The 20,781-nt window shown below is 34.7% G+C and overlaps 2 protein-coding genes across 5 annotated transcripts; both read right to left on the bottom strand.

The window, feature by feature from the left end:
* LOC109725320 (thymidylate kinase-like) lies at positions 9,187-13,793 on the bottom strand. Of its 4 annotated transcripts, none has more exons than XM_020254465.1 (7): positions 13,649-13,793; positions 12,165-12,267; positions 11,684-12,016; positions 11,490-11,601; positions 11,324-11,383; positions 10,628-10,732; positions 9,187-9,633 (listed from the first exon to the last, which is right to left on the bottom strand). In XM_020254465.1, exons 2-7 carry the CDS (start codon positions 12,254-12,256, stop codon positions 9,514-9,516), a joined length of 822 nt encoding a protein of 273 aa, XP_020110054.1. In that variant the 5' UTR covers positions 12,257-12,267; positions 13,649-13,793; the 3' UTR covers positions 9,187-9,513. The 4 variants fall into 4 exon arrangements, with proteins under 4 accessions (XP_020110054.1, XP_020110055.1, XP_020110056.1 ...); XM_020254466.1 differs by having other exon boundaries at positions 11,684-12,007; XM_020254467.1 differs by lacking the exon at positions 12,165-12,267.
* Positions 14,668-18,752, bottom strand: LOC109725937 (serine/threonine-protein phosphatase 6 regulatory ankyrin repeat subunit B-like). The gene is made up of 2 exons (XM_020255342.1): positions 17,580-18,752; positions 14,668-16,236 (listed from the first exon to the last, which is right to left on the bottom strand). Exons 1-2 carry the CDS (start codon positions 18,357-18,359, stop codon positions 14,974-14,976), a joined length of 2,043 nt encoding a protein of 680 aa, XP_020110931.1. The 5' UTR covers positions 18,360-18,752; the 3' UTR covers positions 14,668-14,973.

Here is a 20,781-nt window from a genome sequence, read left to right as displayed (position 1 = left end):
TTCTCTTCCTGTTATTTCCTGGTTAAATCAATAACAAAATTAAAATTACTGGATACTAAAGTGAAAATTCTGTAAATAACGGAATACTAAAGTGTACATTCGATAAAATATAGGTGGGTATCTGAAATTTTTTGTACATTCGATAAAACATTGGTTATATTCATTAAAATCAAATTTAAATCAAAAGTTAAGGATATATTAATTAAAAAAATGAAAGATTGAAGGAGATATTTAAGAATGGGCAAAATATTATTATGGGTGTGCCCAAACATTTATAGCTACTAATTAAGAGGAGTACATACTATCACCTTTCTATTGTTAAAGATAGAGATGTCAACGGGTCGGATTCAGGGCGGATTTTTAAAAATCCGAACCCGAACCCGACTCCAAACTCAAGACCTGAACCAGAACCCGAACCCGACGGATTTTAAAAATCCATAACCAAACCTGAACCCGACCAAAAATCCGAAACTCGAACCCGAACCCGAACCCGAACCCGAAAATTTGAACCCGAAACAGTTATTTCTTTTTTCAATATTTCAAAATATATTATATTAAATCTAAATTTTTAAAATATAAATTCAAATATAACATCAAATTTTATATATATATTATATATAATACAAAATAAATTCGGATTCGGGTAGGGTATAATCAAAATCCATATCCGAATCCATATCCGTCAGGTTTTTATTTTTTATATCCATATCCAAATCCATATCCGTCGGGTTTCTATTTTTTATATCCATATCCGAATCCATATCTATATCCATCGGATATCTCCTTTTCATTCGGGTTTTGGTTCGGATAAAATCTCGGGTATCCGTACCCATTGACATCCCTGGTTAAAGTTATATATGGATTCACCTTTCCAACAATAATAAGGGGTGATTGTTTATATACCCATAAAAAGTTCCAGACTTTTCGATTTATCCTTCTTAGAAGGCTAAAATTGAAAATATCCTTTCTACGTTCCAACCTATTTCTAATATATCTCTAGAGTTAAAATCTTTTAATAAACTCTGTTATCTCTATAAAATTTCTATTTTGTCCTTTCAAATATACCCTTCCACCATTACCGACTTTCTTATTTGCCCTTAAAGTTAAGGGCACAAAAAGTATTTTGACTTTTGGTCCTTTTTAATATACCCCTCTACCGTCACCAATATTTTTTATTTGCCCTTAAGTTAAGTGCAAAATTGACATTTTAATTTTTTTTAACTGTGATAGTTATTTAGCTCACGTTTAACTTAAGTTAACTTAACAAGAGATAACTGCGGGGGTATTTTGTAATAACGGTAGAACATATGAGGGGTATTTTAGAAAGAACAAAAAAGTAGAGGTAAATCGAATATTTTCAAACGTATGAGGGGTATATAGGCAATTATCCCCAATAATAAATAGAGTAAAAATGTAGAAGAATCAAAAATAAACTTATAACCTAATATAAGTTCTTGTGTTAGATGGTCATTTTTTTTTTTTTTTTTTTTTTTTTTTTGTGCTTAAAGGGGTGTTTGGATTCACGTATAAAACGTGTGAAAGTAGTTTTCGATGTAAAAAAAATTTTCTGAGAAAATAAATTATTACGCTCTTTAGCTTTGGTTTATAAAAAAAAAACAACTTTTTCGTGCAGTTTTGGTGAAGAAAAGAAAAGAAAAATAAAATTAGAAAAAATTGGTATGTATTTTGTCATAATTATATATATATTATTAATATAAAAAATTATCATACTACATAATAATTATTATAAGTTTATACTTTATTAATAAAATATGTAAATATATATACATAATATGTAATGAATATAAATTATTATTATTAAACTATTAGTAGAATAATGCCATTGTTCTAGCAGTTTTTAGCCTTGGTGATCAACTCTTTTCATCATTTTCTAAACCATTGGATTAATACTATAACTTCTGTGAGGACACTCAATATAGGGGGATCACTTAACTCTAATGCTGATAATTACATCTAATTTACAACTTTCATCCAAGGCTGTTGAATTTGATAGTCAAAAAAAGTTTTACTATATAATATATCTCAGCTTATTCTATTATATAATATAATATATTATATAATTATACGTATATATATATATATATATATATCTATTTTATTTACTACATTAAGAGGGGGGGGGGGGGGGGGGGGGGGGGGGGGGGGGGTGGGGCGGGCGAGGGGGGGGGGGGGGGTGGGGGGGGGGGGGGGGGGGGGGGGGGGGGGGGGGGTGGTGGGGGGGGGGGGGGGGGGTGGGGGGGGGGGGGGGGGGGGGGGGGGGGGAGGCGGGGGGGGGGGGGGGGGGGGAGGCGGGTTTGGGGACCTTAGAGTACACGTGTCCCCCCTCCTTTTCTCTCTCCTTCTATATATATAATAAAATTTAAATTTGATATGTTTAAATTTTAAAGTTAAATTTTAAAATTTAATATTTTATATGTTTAAATTATATATTATTCCAAATTTTAACTTTTTCAAATTTAAAATTTTAATCTCTAAATTCTAATAATAGCGTAATAATCGCGTAATAAAATCTAATCTAATAATACAATTTAATTCATAAAAATATCGCTGTATAAAAAATATGTAAACATTTAATTTCAAGGACTAAATTTTAGAAAATAGCTATGTGTATATGATAATTTTTTATTAAAAATTTTTGTTTACAATTTTTTATTTATTGGTTTTCTTAAATTATTTTGATAGATTTATCTCAAATTCTTTTCATATAAATTTTATAAAATAAATTATTGTATAAATTTACTTTGCACATAATTATTTTTATATAATTTTTTTAATTAATAGTTAGACTTATAAAACTATATAAAAATATTAAAAAATATATAATTTATTATAAAAATAATTTTATATCCGCAGCATCGCGCGGGTAATTCACTAGTATATATATAGAAAGAGAGGTCATGGTGGGTCCTCTCACGCGGTCCACGAGAACAAGCTTTTCTCGTGGACCGTGTTTTTTCCCGCTTCGATGAGCCGCGTTTTTTGTAAAGAGTTTTCGTTTTTCGCGTAAAAATGGCGGAAACCGAAAAACTCTGTTTTCATCCAAGTATGTAAAAAAAGTTTTCGAGGAAAATCATTTTACCATAATCCAAACAACCAAAAAAAGTTTTTCAGGCTTAAAAATTTTTTTCGGCCATTTTAAGGAGTAACCACACACACCCTTGTATACAATTTTGACATGGAAATGCTAACTCAAAATTATATAAATTAAATAAAAATTAAAAATAAATGTCAGATAAATCACACTAGAAATATGAGCAGGAACTGCTGTGCTCTCAGGAGTACGAAGGCGTCCGTGCTCCTGAGCCATTTTCGATGATGGAATTTTCGAATCGACGATCGGCTCCGTTAGATTTGATCTAGCGTATTTGAAGTTTCTAAAAAATAATTTTTGCGATTTTTTGATATCATTTATCTAGTGATCGAAAAGTTTCAAAATCAATAATTTTTAATGATTGATATCTGCCGTTTTCAAGTTTAACGGTATAGAAGTATTCAAATCAGATGAAATTTTGCTACAAAATTCTTTATACTATTTACAACAAGCTCAATATTTCTGATCGAAAATTTTAGTGCTATATTACAACTTTTTATAGAATTTTTATTTTCAGCCGTTAAAAATTATTGATTTTGAATCCTTTTGATTGTTAGGTAAATGATATCAAAAAGTCGTAAATATTATTTTCTAAAATCTTCAAATACGCTAGATCAAGTCTAACGGAACCGATCATCGATTCGAAAATTTTATCATCGAAAACGGCTCAGGAGCACGGGAGCACAACAGTCCTGCTCCTAGAAATATATCATCACTATGTCAGGTTCTATAAATTTAGATACAAAAATATTTATAAAAAATAAATTAGAAAATATCTGATTATTTTAATAATTTTATTCAAATAATACTTTTCTAGTGTGTATATATATATGCTATAATTTCTCTTGTCCTTGTGCTGTAACCAGTGTACTCAATCCATATATGCTGCTCTAATATAATGCAAGCAATACATAATGCATGAGAAAAATGTCAGAGTAATCACATGGGTTTTATGTTATTAGTGGGATTCACATGTTTCACCATGTGCTAGAGTTATGATGAGGGATCAAATTGTTAAAAAAATAATTTTTTTACTTTTAGAATAAAAAAAATAAAAAAATTATTGTTTGTGATCAAATTTAGATATATTTAATTACTGAATTTAATATATATCTTTTTATCAATAATAAAAGGCTAAATGAAAGAATATTACAACAAAAATAATATATAGCGACATTTTTAAATATCAATTTTGCTGGCTAAATTACCAACATTTTTAAAAAATGTTGCTATATGTGGGGTTGCTAAGTATATATTGACAGTTTAAGAGTGTCGGTATAATTTAAAAAGAGTGCTACTAATTTATCAATACTTATGTAAGCATTTAGCAACTGCCGGAACTCTATCTCGTTGGCTGTGGTGACAGAGGAGGAGGAGAGCGAAGAGCTCTTCGTCTAGGGTTTCAGTGGATTTAGTGAGCGGAGAAGGAGAGACGGTAATTGATTTTTTTTTTTTTTTTTTACTTTTTGTTTGTAATCGGGCTGAATGGACTGGGTGGGGTGGGTTGAGTAGAATAACCTTTTATTTTTGGTTGGATTGAGCTTTATATTTAGGCCTTAGCCCTTAGTAGATTTTTTTAAATGTTTTGACATAAAAGGGGCACTTACACAAAAGTGTCCCAAACTTGTGTTCCTATAACATAATTCTGTTGTAGTGAAAAATCTCCTTATAAATATTTATTTTTTTACTTTCTCTTTCTAATATTTAAAAATTTACATTTTACCCCTCAACATATCAAGTTGTTACATTTAGCTCCCCCCGTCAGGGTTCCATCTCTATTATGTCAATTTTTTATGATTTATACCGAAAATGCCCTTCAAAATAATAGAAATATATTAAAATTTTATTTTTTTAATAGAAGAAATAAGGGCGATTTGGTTATTTTGCCCTCTTCGTTAACGTCGTGTCCTCCTAAAAATATTTTTGAAATTTTAAGAGGGCAAAATATAGATTTTTAAAAATGAGAGCGAAAAGATAAAAAAAAGCATATGTTTATAAAAATTTTTCTGTATTTTAGTCATAATAAAAATAGTTATGTTAAAAGTATGGCTCACTATAAGAGTAAATGTTCCACAGAATAATAATCAATTTATTCTATACTTATAATTTATGGATGGTAGTGTTTGAAAGCAAAATGCAAATAAAATATTTTTATTTTCCTCACTCCTTAGAACACCATATAGAATTTACAATAATTTCTTTATATATCATCAAATAAATGTAAATAAATATTTAGTGCAATGACAAATATTTATAATAATTCCTTTATATACATATGAGTTCAGTTATTATACTCTTATAAGCACGATCGCTTTCTTACTACAAGTCATTTTCACTGATAAAGCTTTCAAATCGACGATTCATATTAAATATTATTCAGAACACATAATTCAACATTCGAGAAACCGAATTTTTTAATTCTTTAACATTAAATATCTCATGAACCCTTGGATGAAGAGATATGTAAATCACCAACTCCCTTCTAGAGTGTACAAGTAGACAAGTAGTATTTTTCTAAATTGTGAGGTGATAGTTATCACAAGATTCACAACCCAAAGAGCCAAAATACACAACTGTGCTGAAATACTTCTAATAGCACCAAGTCTGCAAGTCATTTGTGTTTGTTTGTTTTTAGGTTTAGGATAAAGGGATTATGAATGTCAATACGTATGGATACCCGAAATTTTATCTGAACCTGAGCCCGAATGAAACGGATATATTCGATGGATATGAATATGGATTCGGATATGGATATAAAAAATAGAAACCCGACGAATATGGATTCAGATATGGATTTTGATTGTACCCGACCCAAACCCGAACCCGACTCGAACCTGAATTTATTTATATATAATATATATATATATTTGGTGTTATATTTGAATTTATATTTTAAAAATTTAGATTTAATATAATATATTTTGAAATATTGAAAAAAGAAATAACTGTTTCGGGTTCAAATTTTCGGATTCGGGTTTGGGTTCGGATTCGGGTTTCGGATTTTTGGTCGGGTTCGGGTTTGGATATGAATTTTTAAAATCCGTCGGGTTCGGGTTCGGATTCGGGTCTCGGGTTTAGAGTTGGGTTCGGGTTCGGGTTTTTAAAAATTTGTCCCGAATCCGACTCGTTGACATCTCTAAAAGGAATTGTAGAATTAGAATGATAGCCGGCCACACGAATTTAGTGGTGGTTATGGATTAGTATGATTCAAGAGGCAGAAATGGTCAAAAGGTTACATCTAATGACAAAAAAGCTGATAATCAAGTGGTTGGTATTATTAGAATCACTCTGCCGGTCTCCCAGAATATATTACTGCGTCAGTAACTTCACAAAATTATAAAATTTTATAAGTGAGCAATATGTTATCCTTTTAATCATGAAAATATAATAATAAATTAAGGTTAGGCCTATCTCCTACAGCCTCAACAGATAATGGAGTGATAAGTCTATAAATTGCTGACCCACAATTAAATAGGCCAAGAAAATTTGCTCCCCAAAAGGCTAGCAAAGAACTTCATGTTCTTGATGTTCTTGGTAAGGGATTAGCTACAGAGAAGGAAACAACATCATCTACATAATCCAGCTGTGCATGTTTTTGTTTTTTAATTCTCTTTTTTTTGGTGAGATGTCACATCCAAGGAAAACCATTTAAAAAAAATAAAAAAACTCTCTTAAATATATAAAAAAAATACTACATGTATATTCTATAAGAGTTTAAAAATATTTTTTAGTCTTTTAGTATTACAAAAAAAAATTATTGATAAGATAGTGAGTAAATATTAGTTTTTAAATGATTAGAGCGTAAGATTTACACTTTACTACAGTTGCACATGTAGGATCTCTCTAAATATGTCGATATTCATATCTAAAATCCAGCTGTGAAAAAATATGTAAAAAATTCGCGTTTATCTCATATTATTATTAGCTAACCCCCTTTTTATTTTATCATTTATAAATTAGTTTTAAAAAATCTTAAAATATTATTCAAACAATACCTTTTAAGATAGCACAAATTAAGATTTAGTGGACTTTTTTTGTGAATTTTCATTATCAACGGAAATAATTAAAGTGTAAATTAAAGGCAATATATTTACTTTAAAAAAAAAAAATACTCCGATATAGCTTTTTTTTCTTTTCAAGAGGTATCTTAAAATTGGATAGAATTTAAAATTGTCTTTTCTTTCTGTTTGGAGCTTTTCATGGCATGCTTTAAAAACTACAAAAAGTAACACTTTTGTAGTGGTCCTAAATAATTGTGTAGTACTTAATTGGAATTACATTGTAGGAGAAGGAGATTCAATGGACCACTCATGTGATTAGGGTATGTAAATGGTCCCTTCTAACCTTCCAATAATCCAATCTAAATCTAGTCAAAATTCCACTTTAATTTGGACCCACAAATTGGATTCTTTAGCTTATTGGATTCGTATTCAGATCTAGATCTCGGTCTGGAGCCCTACGAAAAATATTTATTTGGAAGCCAATACGGCGCTTTTGATATGGATCGAATTCGAATCGGAAATGTACATGAATCAAAAGTAAGTTGAGCCCAATTAGACAACCTTTGTAGTGAAAATTTTTCTAATTATATCTTTAGTGAATGGAAGGAACAAAAAGAATTTGATCTCCAAGTCATTTTTAATGTGGTGCATGTTAGGATCTGGCTGGTTCGCTACGTCTAAAACTGCAATGTAGATGCAACTATAAGTAATTGAAAAAATTTGTTCTGATTTGTCGCAGCTATAGTTGAAACTTGCAAGTCAACTACTAAATATCGACCTGCACCTAAATCGCATGTAGTTGAAAAAGCAAAAAGTTGGAGAGGAATTCTGCACCTAAAATGTGAACTTTCCTTTCCATTCATCTCTTCTATCGAAGCTCCAATTTATAACTGTCGTTGTTTTCAACCATATTTATAATTATATCCCCCTTCTCAATTGTAGTTGTCTTAAATCGAAGGATCGCACCAACACTACCACAAGACACGCCAAATTTAGTTATAGTGGGAATGAAAATACTTATTGCTCATACTGAGTATAATATATCTCTAACAATTTATTTGATTTGAGTCAGTTAATTATTCTTTAATCTCAAAATTTGAATACATTATTTATTTTTGTATGTTTAATTAGCATATAGGTAGAAGAGCCACCGAATGATTTAAATCAAATAAATTTAAAAATTGCGTCTTCAAATCAAAATATTAAAAAATGTAAATAATAGAATCAAAAGGTTAGTTCTTAAACATTTTCACCTATTTTTCAATTGTAGATATAGTACAATTTTACAGCATGCAACTTTTTGTATCCTACTAATAAAACCCTAGTCACATGTTGTTTGTTTTTGTATTGTAGTGAATATATAAGGTACATATCAAAATAGTTGCTTACACGTGTGCACGTGGGAGCCACCTACAAAATAGCATGGGATCTAGGGTTTTTTTTTGCATGTGAATGAATTCCTTTTCCTTTTGCTCCCATATTAACCAATACAATATGTATCTATATTAATATAATAAATATAAATAATGTTTTTCTTTTAATTTTTCATACTAATTATTTTGGGTCCCATTACCAATAATTGGAGATGAATTAATGGGTAAGAAATAACCACTTTACTTCAAGATGATAAAAGAATGTCTTGGAGAAGTAAATGATTAAGGAGCAAGCAACACCCTTTGATACTTAAAAATGCGTTTCGATTAATGTACTAAACTTTAATTTTTGTTTTAATTGCGTAAATACTTCGATAATGGATGACTTCGTAGCTGATGATTCAGTTGTCTGGTCATATCGTGAAAAAAAATATGACTACTAATTCAGATGCCACACCACATTATTCACTTCATATGATGTGACAACAGAATCATGTTCAGATAGTGGAGCGACCAAATCAATTGATCCCTATCTCATTATTTGCGAATGAAACAAATGTTAGATTTTATGCATCCATGGTGTAATTTACCATTAATGGTGCTTGAAGCTCCAATTTTTGTATAGGCTTTAAAGAAATCAAAATTATACAAAGTCTAGAGTAAACACTAAAAAGAAAACAACTGAGTTTTGATACTCTGATTAAACAACAATAAATAAATACTCTCCATTAATTTCAAGTTTTAAAGAACATCTTAGTTTCCACTAAACACTTTCACAATCCACTAACCAATGCCCCAAAAAAATTAATCTACTGTCTCAAAAAACACTCAGAAAAACACAATTCTTCCATTTCAACCAAATTGAATAAGATTAAGGCTGAGTTGAGCAGAGTAAGTAGAAACATTGCCGATTCCGATCCGCCTTATAGAATAAGATTAAGGCCGAGTTGAGCTCAGTAAGCTTTATGATTCGAGCTTAACGATCGAAACTAAATCCAGCTTCGTTGTTTGAACTCGGAAGTCGAATCTATTTGGTCGACCAGAGGCTGACAAGAGGCTTTCCTCGTTGGCACGTCTTTACACAATTAGTCGCGAGCTCTCTCAGCTGTTGCTGCACAGCTTCCATCGAGAGGCAGCCGTCAATGACCTGAAATGAAGCGCAGAATCGGAGAAAAAAATTTACATCAACCGCGTAATTTGGGGGTTCCGATGTAAGAAAAATGAAGATGCAAAGAGGACAGAGTTCTAAAAGGAGAAGAAAGAGAAAATTACATGTAGATTTATAAAAAAGGGGAGATTAATATGCCTCATATTTCGAAGATAATAATAAAATTCAAATAAATCCGTAAAAAGAAAAGGTCCCTCAGGCCTATAGAGAAGTCGACGAACTTGGGTCGTGCTAGTTCAAACAATAAAAGAAAATCTTATTTTTATCTTAATTACATAGTATAAAAAGTATTGAATCAAGGCATCTTCAGAACAATCTCCGAGTCCTTAACAAAAATACATCATCATATAACCGATAGCGGAAACTTACTCGAATAATACATTTTCAACAGTACGAAGGGGCAGGATCACAAGAAAATGCAAAGGTCGGGGACCCTATCGTATAAAAAAGGCTGGGGACAAATGGTTCAGTTCATCCTTCGTGCAAGCATACAATATAAACTCAAAACAATTGTCGAAATGAAATGCATGAACACCAATATGTTAGTTGAAGCTAGTTCCCAAACATCAGAATGAATTAAGGAAACAACTGAAGTAAGGATTTAAGTGCCGTGGCAAGGGATCGTGCTAGAAACTTTCCGGCACAGTGCGTGTCAGGCCGTGCCGATGTGTGTCGGTCACCAAAAATTCATGTATGCCGATACATAATAGCATGAAATATTTATTTTCTTTAGCAGCAAAATATTCTAACCGTTTATTATGCATTTTTATCAAATCTTTTGAATTGTATTGAGAAAATTATTTACTAATTTAAAGAATAGAGGGTTTTAACCAGTGCCATCGGCACTGAGGCTATATCGTGCCGATATCTTATTGGTATGATGGATACAGCCCGTGCCAATGGGCACTTAAATCCTTGAACTGAAGAACGTAAAGGGCTTCTGAGTTAGTATATTCTTGAGGCTGAAAATTACCTCCCAAGAATCATCATGGAGTGTTTTGTAGTGCTCTGCAACCCTTTTTTGGAACTCAAGTTGCTCGTACCGCTCAGTGCCGTAACCTCCCCTTTCAGCTGCTTTCTAAAATAGCACAAATTCATTGAAAATTTATTATACCAAAAAATAAAAGAGCCAAAAGTTTGGTATTGCAAGGATCTGCGGCAAAGAAATAAGCCATTCAAATTACTTATACACGATAATTCACTCTGGTTGCAAGTTTCAACCAGTCTAAAATGATCATAGATTCATCTTTTTTAATTAGCTTCAGTCCATAAGAACACACATATATCATCTACAACAATAAGATGTTATCCGAGCAATCCTCGTATGATCATGATATTGGAAGTTGGTTCCAGTTCTTTGTCCTTAAATACTATAGTCCACAAACTTTTTTTATATATTACAACTACTTGATCGTAAAAGGTAAATCTTAATTTTCTAATAAAATGATCATTATACCCCTATGCCCATATAATGATGATGATTTAGCAATTACAGTTCAATTGAAATAAGGCTAAAAAGGACATTCTACAGCAAAATTAACTGAATGTGGCTCTAACCTTGTGGCAAAGTAACAAACAGTTCGATTCAGAAGCACAGGGACAGCCCAGTGATCGATCATACTCTAGGATATTGAAAAGATTATCAATAAATAGAATTTCAGTTGTCTACCTCTGGCAGTACGTCTAGATATATCACAAGATCTGGAGCTATTAAACCAGCTTCCGGCGCCTGCAGGAAATGGCATAATTCATGTTATGTTACATATATATATATATATAAACAGATAAGCAGCCTTCTTTAATCAAAAAATCATCTGGGTACTGATGTAACTCACCTTACACCACTCGATATCAAGTCCCTTAGCAGCCGAAAAAGCGACACCAGAATAAGAATAACGGTCAACAATGAGTGTGATTCCACTCTGTAGCTTGTTTTCCATCAGAGCTCTGTAAATGGGGAATTAGTCAAATAGTTTTTGCCAATATGCTTTCAACGAATACAAACAGTTTACTAAGGAAAGAACAGAACCTTTTCTCCCATCGATTTGCACTAAAAAGCAAATGGATTGCTCTATCGTCTAAGTTCGACTGATTTGCAAGATAAGAAGAAATCATTTGCCCGACGCCAGTGCTTCTGTCCGGGAATCGCCAAGCTTCAACTGATAAACCTTCGCCTTTCAAGTACGAGAGCAGCTTACCACATTGCGATGTTTTCCCACTTCGGTCTAATCCTTCAAAGACTATAAGAGAACCGCGTGAACTAGAGTGTTGCCCATTTTCCATTTGTACAGCCATATATGATCTCCTGAAGGACTGATGAAATGATTTTAGATGCCTTTGAGTCCCTCGTGCTCTGAAATTCCTACAACGAGATCAAGTTCATAGTGAAAAGTTGCTTACAATAACCTATTAAAAGTTACTGTTCACTCTCCTCGGATACTCTTCTTATTAGTGTTTATGAAAATTTGATGGAAAGTTAATCACAAGGATTGAAAAAATAATAGACATACATGGTGCGTGTAATTTGCTTGTGCGAACAAATGAATGCATGCGGAAGTAAGTATCGCAAAAATATTTGCGATGGTGAAACAGCAGCCATCATTGTGTATAATCCTAACAACACACCCAGAAAACAAAGTATTAATATTTGTGTATTATTTGTTCTTCGTTTACATAGTGCGCCAAAATAACAATTTTGTATCCAGATTAGTTGTTGAAAGCATCAAGACTAAGATATAATCAGGCAATCTAAGTTTGCCATTGTCAGGAAATAGGACAGAAAATTTCCTGGGAATTTCTGAGTAATGAATAGGAAAACCTTCAAACCTGCACATCTATATCAAAAAGTGCAGCAATTAAAGAAGAAGAAAACTCAAATAAGCGAATGAAATTACAGTCCTCTTCCTCGACTACCAGAGATATGCATTGCAATTAAAAGCTTAGGGCCTAAAAAGTTGAAACAAGCCATCACGGGGTGGGGTGTTAGGTTTCCCAGAAAATAGTTTTCCGGCTGAAAAAGTATTTTTCGTCCATTTGGTTCCTTTGAAAAGTAGTTTTTCTGAAAAAGTTTTTTTCCAGATTTCATGGAAAAGTAGTGTGAACTGTGAAAAAGGTGTTTTCCATGGAAAACATTTTTCCCGAAAAATAGTTTTTCACACTTTTCTAAGGAACCGAATACCCCCTTACAGAACAAAGAACTAGAAGAAAAGACTAGCGCGCAGCGTACTCCAATAAATGATTTTAACATCACAACCAGCATAAGGCGTCTGTAATATTAACAGTTTAAAAAACTAAAATTAGCTCTAATTTGTTTGTAAATTGTGGCATTTTCTAGAAAAAGATTAGCAGAATTAATTTTCAATTCAATTTCCAAATGCTTTGGATAGATCTTAAATACAAATATAAATGCCAAACACTCCGGCCCAAATGCTTTCGAAATTATTCGAGTTCAATTAGGGATATGAGCCTTCATTTAAATTGAATTCATCCAAAAAAAATGAAAAATGAAAAAAAAAAGAAGCCCTTTTTGCTCACACACAATATGCCGAACACTGTAAAACTTCAAAAAGAAGCCCTTTTTGCGTAATACATCACTAATTATTGTATCACTTCAAACTAGATCAAAGTAATTTTATGTAAAAGAGAAAATTGCTGCAAAAAGAAGCACTTTCCCCCTTTTATTTTAACTAATCACTGCATTCAAATACATCACTACTCTCCCCAATCGATACATGCATATATCAGTTCAAAATCAGATAAAAAAAAATTTATTTGCAAAAGAAACTAAATTTCCATGACAATAACTCTTCTAATTAACAGATTACGGTTAGGAATCACGAAATATGATGCAAAAAAAAAAAAAAAAAAAAAAAAAAAAAAAAAAAAAAAAAAAACAGATCTGAAGGGTTTTGAGATGTGAAAATTGATACCATACATGTTCAATTTTTTGCTCAAATTTGCTAAAATTAGTAAAATCGAGAAGGATTCGCCTTACCTACTCCCTTCGATTTGTGTTTTTGTTTTTTTTTTTCCTTTGATTTGTTGCTAGGGTTTGATCGACTCCTCCCCCTGTATCGACCACGCCATGGGAGGGAAAAAGTGGGAGCTTTTTGATTCGTGGCCTCATTTGGGTAAAATTATGGATAGCCCCTGAACTATTATAATATTTCTGTTCAGTTCCTAAACATTTTTATTTTATATTATAAATTTCTTCAACTTTCAATTTTGATATTTACAACCCCTCAACTTTACCTACTAGTCCAATAGGCCCCTCACCTCAATTAAAATTATTAATACAAAATTGGTTTAGCATCGGCTAAACCTGTCTCGTTCCGATTCGGATAAAATTTTAAATATTATTCAAAAGTATTTGCATGAATATGTAACGATAAGTAAATTAGGAATTATTTGGTCGGTTATAAAGTATATAATAATAAAATTGTTGATAGAGTACTATTGGATTAGTGCCGTCGAAAAATAATATATATATTTATATTTACAAAAATTAAAGTTTTTTAAAAGAATTTATATCAGAATCAGAAGCACCAAAAAATGAAGCGTTTATTTTCCAGGCTTAGGATCTTATTTTGCTTTTCAATGATGACATATTCTCAATTTTTGAGAGCTTTTACTTTTAAATAAAATTAATCACAAAATCCAGGTTTTGTTTTTTAAGACCCAACTCATGTGGCCCAACCATGCTGGTGGAATTCGAACTCGGGACTTCTGCTTCTGATACCACGTAAAAATAATATGAAACAATCGGTTGTCCCTAAAAAACTTAAGTTATCAGAGAACGTCAGAACGATAGTGTTTGAATATTAGATATATTCAACAAAATCACCTGTCTTTCGCAATACGGCAAATTACGGCTATGATACCATGTAAAAATAATATAAAATAATCGCTTGTCTCTGAAAAAACTTAAGCTGCCAGAGAGCGCCAAAACAGTAGTGCTTGAATATTACGTATATTCAACAAAATCACCTATCTTTATCCTAGATTACAATTACGAAATAAAATCCTCGCACTGCACGAGTGATAATATCATTGGATAACTTATTCCGACATCGAAATACGGGCAAAGTAGATAGCACCAAGCACATGGGAGGATAATATACAATTTATTATCAGCCACCATATACAACATTTGTAGCTTCATTGCATCTAAACATACCACACATATACAATACAAGCATGTCTTTGATGATGATGATGATACTAGAAATACCAAAAAGCACAAGTTAAAGGAAATAATGGACCATGTTAGAGCATCTACGAGTGAAGTTCATGATTCAAGAACCTCTTCCAACTGGTGCGTCAAGCTGCAGAGAGAACCGACCGCTCGAACTTGCGGTTCGAGCCTTGCGCCCCAAACGAGAAATACTTGTTCATCAGCTTACCACTTTTTGCCGGCGAATTCGAGCAAGAGGCTACAACACCATTTCTTTCGTCGTCAAAACAGTCACCTTTCGGTTTGTCAAAATGCGGCGACAACATCGGCGATCTCGAAAAGGAGCTAGATGGTGAGCGAGAAGTGCGAGCCAAATCCGGCGTGGGCTGAATCACGCCGTGGCTCAAACTGGCGGCGAATCTCTTCATTGTGTCTGGACTTGGCATGGAAGTATTAATAGCGTAAGTTCGTTTGTTGTTGAGAAGCGAGGTCGGCTTACAGAACTGTTGCCGTAGAGGAGTCGGGATTTTGACACATGGACTCCATTTCTGGAACGAATCCAACGACTCTTCTTCTTCAAGTTTCTTTAGTTTCTCCGACTTTTTGCCCTTTCGATGACGCCACTTCAAAAGAACCTTGTAGAAGGAATTTTTCTTCTTCTTCAAGGACTCGTACTTTTCACCGTTTGGGCTAAATTGTGAAATTTCGCTCTGCGACGCGCTCGAGCACGAGCTAAGCCGCCCACTGTCCTCCGGTGTAGCTCGCCCACTGTCCTCCGGTGCTTCAATATCCGCATACAAGAATATCTCAGCGTCCGAGATTCTAAAAGAAGTACCAGGACTATTACCTAAACCATGCATCTTAAAATGAGAAGCAATGGCCGATTTTGCGATGTAGTCCTTTGAATTCGAGATCCCCCCAAAAGAAACTAATCGCTTAATCAAAATCTCAGACGATACAGATCGCTGGTTTTTTCTGAGAAGATCTAATGGGGTCATACCATCGACGTCCCGAATGTTGAGATTGATCGATTGAGCGGCCATTAAGAGCTCGACAAGATCGGAGTGCACGGTACCAATTAAAGCCATATGAAGGGCGGTCCGGCCTTCGTTGTTTTGAATATTGATAATGTTCTGAATATCTACAAGTTTTCCCGATATTAATTCCTTCATAAGATCCATTTGGTGGTCGAGCCTTCGGAAACCGGGAGCCCTGAAACCTTCCACCGCCATATGAAGAAATGTATACCCCGCATTGTTGGTTAGCGATGGTAAGGACGATGCCGAGGAAGAGATTAAGGCTTCTACAACCGCTAAGTGCCCGCGAAATGCTGCAACATGCAATGCAGTGTTGCCTTGGTTATCTCTCCTGTCGATTATGTCATAAGAAGCCAGTAAATACTTCACAACCTGCAAAAATGAACTTGAATGGCTTAACGATGGAATATGGTTATTTTCTTTATGTGTAAAAGGCACTGAGGATTCTCGACCTTTTAGTATAGTTTCAATTTCGTTCGTAACTATTTTAGCATAGAATAAAACAACAATATCCACGTATAATTGCAATGTAAGTAACATATGGACTTTTTACATGGAGATTAAATAAGTAACATATGGACTTTTTACATGGAGATTAAATAGGCATTTCAGAAGTGATGATTCAAAAAATAAGTGAAACATTCTCGTCAGATCCCGTTCCCTAGCCCAAGCCCAAGATCATCAAACGATCTCAGACCAGCAGTTTAGTTCCCTAGCCCAAGATTACTAAACTATGTGAGACCACCAATGTAGATCCCGACATTCTCTTCAGAGACGATTTCCTAGCCCAAGATCATCTGATCCAATTCCCTAGCCCAAGATCACCAAACATATGTGAGACCGTCATTTTAGATCCCATTCCCTAGCTAGTCTAGATCCCAACATTCTCGCCAGATCCCGTTCCCTAGCCCAAGCCCAAGATCATCAAACAATGTGAGACCACCAGTTTAGTTCCCAAGCCCAAGACCACCAAATGATATGAGACCACCAGTTTAGATCCCGACATTTTTGTCGGAGACGATTCCTTAGCCCAAGATCACCAAACAATGTGAGACCACCCTCACACTGCCAGCTGGCAAACTGGCTTTGATAGCAAATATAATGACCCGACCCGATGGCACTAATAACTTGTTGAACTCAAACCACCAGCCCAAAATGCTTAACCGTAATTATTAGTATTAATGTCCATAGTCCTTCTATTCCCTACCATAATCCCTTTTCTATTCAATATAGACAATTGGGGCATCAGCGTCACTCCGCCATCCACATCTTAATGGAGACTTTTCTTAGCCAAAGATTTGTCACCTTTTCATTTGATGCATTTGCTAATTTTATTTCTCGGCACGAAACTACTCCGAAATGGAGCAACTAAGGAACCCATACAATCTTCGAGATACAACTAAAGAAGAAAATGTATGGAATTCTCGTAGTGTGATTTAGTTCCTGAACTTTTCATTTAAGCACTCTAGTCTTCGCCGCTATCTTAGATTGGCATCCATCCATAAACATCACAAAGAAACCTATGCTTTTATCTAACAAAATTACCATTTCCACTTTCTCTTTTTTTTTCCCCCCAGTATATGGGTAAGTTCAAGGCCAATGCTAGGATAGTGCATAAATTATCTTTACACTTTATCCTACAATTCTACAATTAACATTCGAATCGAAGTATTGTTATAGCAAGAACGAGGAGCAATAGAAGCACACAATCTCACCTCAACCCGCCCCCTCGCGGCCGCGGAATGCAACGCGGTCGATTCCTGAGCATCCCTGCAATCCAACACATCCCCACCGCCCTCGCAATTCTCGAGAAGCCCCCTCAAAATCTCCACACTCCCGCCCCTCGCGGCCGCGTGCACCGCCCTGTTCGCAATCTCCCGCCGGAACTCCTCCGGCCGGTTCGCCAGCTCCGGTTCTCTGGGGCCGGAGCTCGAGCACCTCGGCGACAGAGCGGAGTCGAGCAGAAGCCGGAAGACCTCCGCATCCCCGCTCCGCGCCGCCGCGCACAGCATGTCGGTCACCCCGTACTCCCCCTCCCCGAACACCAGCAGCGGCATTTTGTCGAGCAGGTGGCGGGCGAAGCCCACGTCGCCCGCGGCCGCCGCGGCGTAGAGCAGCCACCCGCCATACCCGGCGCGCACGAGCGCGTTCATTGTTACGCCCTTCAATTCACACTCGAGGAACAGGCCACGGGCGACGGAGGCGCGGCGATGGGCGGGTCCGTCGCCGTCGCCGGCGCCGGCGACGGCGTCGTCGTCCCAGAGGGATTCGAGGCGGCGGGTGCGGCGGAGGGAGGTGAGCTTGATGAGGAGGTTGGGGTCGAGGCGGAGGAGCTCGCGGACGACGGCGCGGTAGCCGTTGGAGGCGGCGACGTCGATGGGGGAGGCGAACCACCACTGGTCGCCGGTGCTCTCCCACCGGAGAGGAAACTGGTAGGAGTACTTCTTTTCCGTATCATCTTCTTTTATCTCTAATTCTGATTCCACTCCCAACATTCTTTTCTTGTGTGTGAGATTGAAGCAGAAAAAAAAAAGAGAAAGAGAAAGAGAGAGAGTTAGAAGAGGAAGTGAGAAAAACCAGATTAAGATCTGCAGCAAAGATGTGTGGTTAGGAGATTAGAAGAGATAGAGAGAGAGAGAGGAGCAGCAGGCCAGCAGCTCAGGAAGAGTGTGTGAGGGATCAGAAACTGGAACAGAAACTGGAAAAAAGAGAGAGAGAGAGAGAGAGCAGAGTATCAGCATCTGCAAGGGTGGAAAAGAGCAGAGAGATTACTGCACAGTAGAGAGAGAGAGAGAGTGCATGTGAGTTTACAGAGCAATAAAAGAGCCCTTTTAATGAAAACTAGATTCAGCCCTAGCCCACTGGATAAACAGTTCGTCGTCTGGATTCGTTTATTGTTCTTAAAAATAAATTTAATAAAAAATATAAAGTTTATTTCTGGGTAAATAGTTTGTCCATCCGTTTTATTTATTTTTTTTAAAAATAAGCTAGATATATAAAATCCACTAGATAAACAGTTCATCCGCCCGCTCGGTTTAAATTTTTTTAGAAACAAGCTTAACTGAAAATATGAAATCCACTGGATAAACAGTTCGCCCACCCGCTTCGTTTATATTTTTTTTAAAACAAGCTTAACTAAAAGTATAAAGCAATTAGTATATGAACTTGGAATCTCAGATAACAGTCATCAAGTTCTTTGCCACTTGTACTAGGGACAGTCGGTTCGGTGAACACAAAATTATTTGTAAAGAATGAGGGAAGTAAAAAATAGAAACACCGACCGTCCCTAGTGCAAGTGGCAAAGGACTTGGTGGTCGATATCCGAGACCCAAGTTCGAATCAATTAGTATTCGAACTTGGAATCTCAGATAACAGTCATCAAGTTCTTTGCCACTTGTACTAGGGACAGTCGGTTCGGTGAACACAAAATTATTTGTAAAGAATGAGGAGAAGTAAAAAATAGAAACACCGACCGTCCCAAGTGCAAGTGGCAAAGAATTTGGTGGTTGGTATCCGAGACCCAAGTTCGAATCCTAGTTGATTCACATTTCCAGCTAAGTTTATTTCTAAATGAAATAAACGAAGCGGGTAGCATGCTATCTTTCTCTCTCAAAAAAAGAAAAAAGAAAAAAAGAAACTAGGTGCATGATATTTTAGTTTTCAAATTTTGATTTATTATAATTTATAATTTATTTTTTAAAAATTATTACAATCGAGATTAATAATTTTATTTCGTTGATTAAATATTAACGTGTCGCTAATTTGAAAAAGATATGATATTTTAATTGCTGTTGTGACATCAATTATGATATTACCATATTATTTTCACATCAGCGGAACGCTAACTTTTAACCAACTAATCTAAGTTGTGGGATTTGATTACAGTAAGTTTAAATAATTTAAATAAAAAATTATAACAAACTAAAACTTGGAAACTAATGACCAAAGTGTCACAGCTTTTACAGCCTAGAAAACTACAAGTGTAATTTAGCAAAAAAATAAAAAATAAAAAAAGAGAGAATGGTGGGGAAAAAAAAAAAAAAAAAAGAAAAAAGAAAAGCACAAGAGAGAAACTACAAGAGAGCATGGTTTTGCACATGTGGTAATGTGAGGAGTGTTAAGGAGAGAAGAGAAGCACATGGGAGTATGGGACACTCAAAAAGTAGAAGTGATTTTTTTTTTTTTTTTTTAAGCTGGATAATGGAGCACTTTTCTTTGCTCCTTATGATAGAAATATTGAAACATTACTAAAAGCAAAATAGCTTTTGGCCAAATAGCTTTTGGCCCTGCCAAAAGAAAACAAAATCTTCTATTGAAGCTTCTAAAGTAATTATTTTTTTTTAAAAAAAATAAACTCATATACAGAAAAGCCATTTTGATTGTAACATAATTTGTAATACCTTTCTAGAGCCTTTTTTTTTAAAAAAATCTATATTTAATATGTTAATATTTAGGTATTAGTATTCAGAATTTGCCTCGATTTGGTAGTGCTCTCGTAGCTCGCATCGAAACAGTGCTTTATGCCTAGATGTCCAGTCAACTGCTGCGTTTCAATGCATCTCAGGGAGAACACCATCTTAGCGTCGTATCTTTTATCTGGGGGAGTGTAGATTTATAAAATATATGGTACACAAATATATATATATATATAATACGACAGCTACAGAAAAATAGTTATTCTTTACTACTAGTAAATGAGAACAAAGACTAAAGTAAAAGTATTTTGGAAAGTTTGAAACTTTGAATCACCATGGGGGAAATTTGAGAAGCAAATTAAAGCTTAGATAAAAGCAAATAAATATATAATTTTGGTGCTTTTTCGAATAGTTTTATTTTGACTAAAATACACATAATTGCAATTTGCATGGTCCATACATTGCCATGAAGAGTTAAAAACTTGTGTACATGAAAAGTTTC

The sequence above is a fragment of the Ananas comosus genome, linkage group 20 (assembly GCF_001540865.1).
Source record: "Ananas comosus cultivar F153 linkage group 20, ASM154086v1, whole genome shotgun sequence".
Classification (NCBI taxonomy): Eukaryota; Viridiplantae; Streptophyta; class Magnoliopsida; order Poales; family Bromeliaceae; genus Ananas; species Ananas comosus.
This window is presented reverse-complemented; position numbering and strand designations above follow the sequence as displayed.

Bases quoted from the DNA above. Each gene is read 5' to 3' on its own strand.
- LOC109725937 (XM_020255342.1), bottom strand. From the start codon at position 18,359: ATGTTGGGAGTGGAATCAGAATTAGAGATAAAAGAAGATGATACGGAA. The intron at 16,237-17,579 runs GTGAGATTGTGT...TCATTTTTGCAG, and splicing joins CCGCGAGGGGGCGGGTTGAG to GTTGTGAAGTATTTACTGGC.
- LOC109725320 (XM_020254465.1), bottom strand. From the start codon at position 12,256: ATGATGGCTGCTGTTTCACCATCGCAAATATTTTTGCGATACTTACTT. The intron at 11,602-11,683 runs GTTCTGTTCTTT...CCCCATTTACAG, and splicing joins GCAAATCGATGGGAGAAAAG to AGCTCTGATGGAAAACAAGC. The intron at 10,733-11,323 runs GTAGACAACTGA...GTGCTATTTTAG, and splicing joins ATCTAGACGTACTGCCAGAG to AAAGCAGCTGAAAGGGGAGG.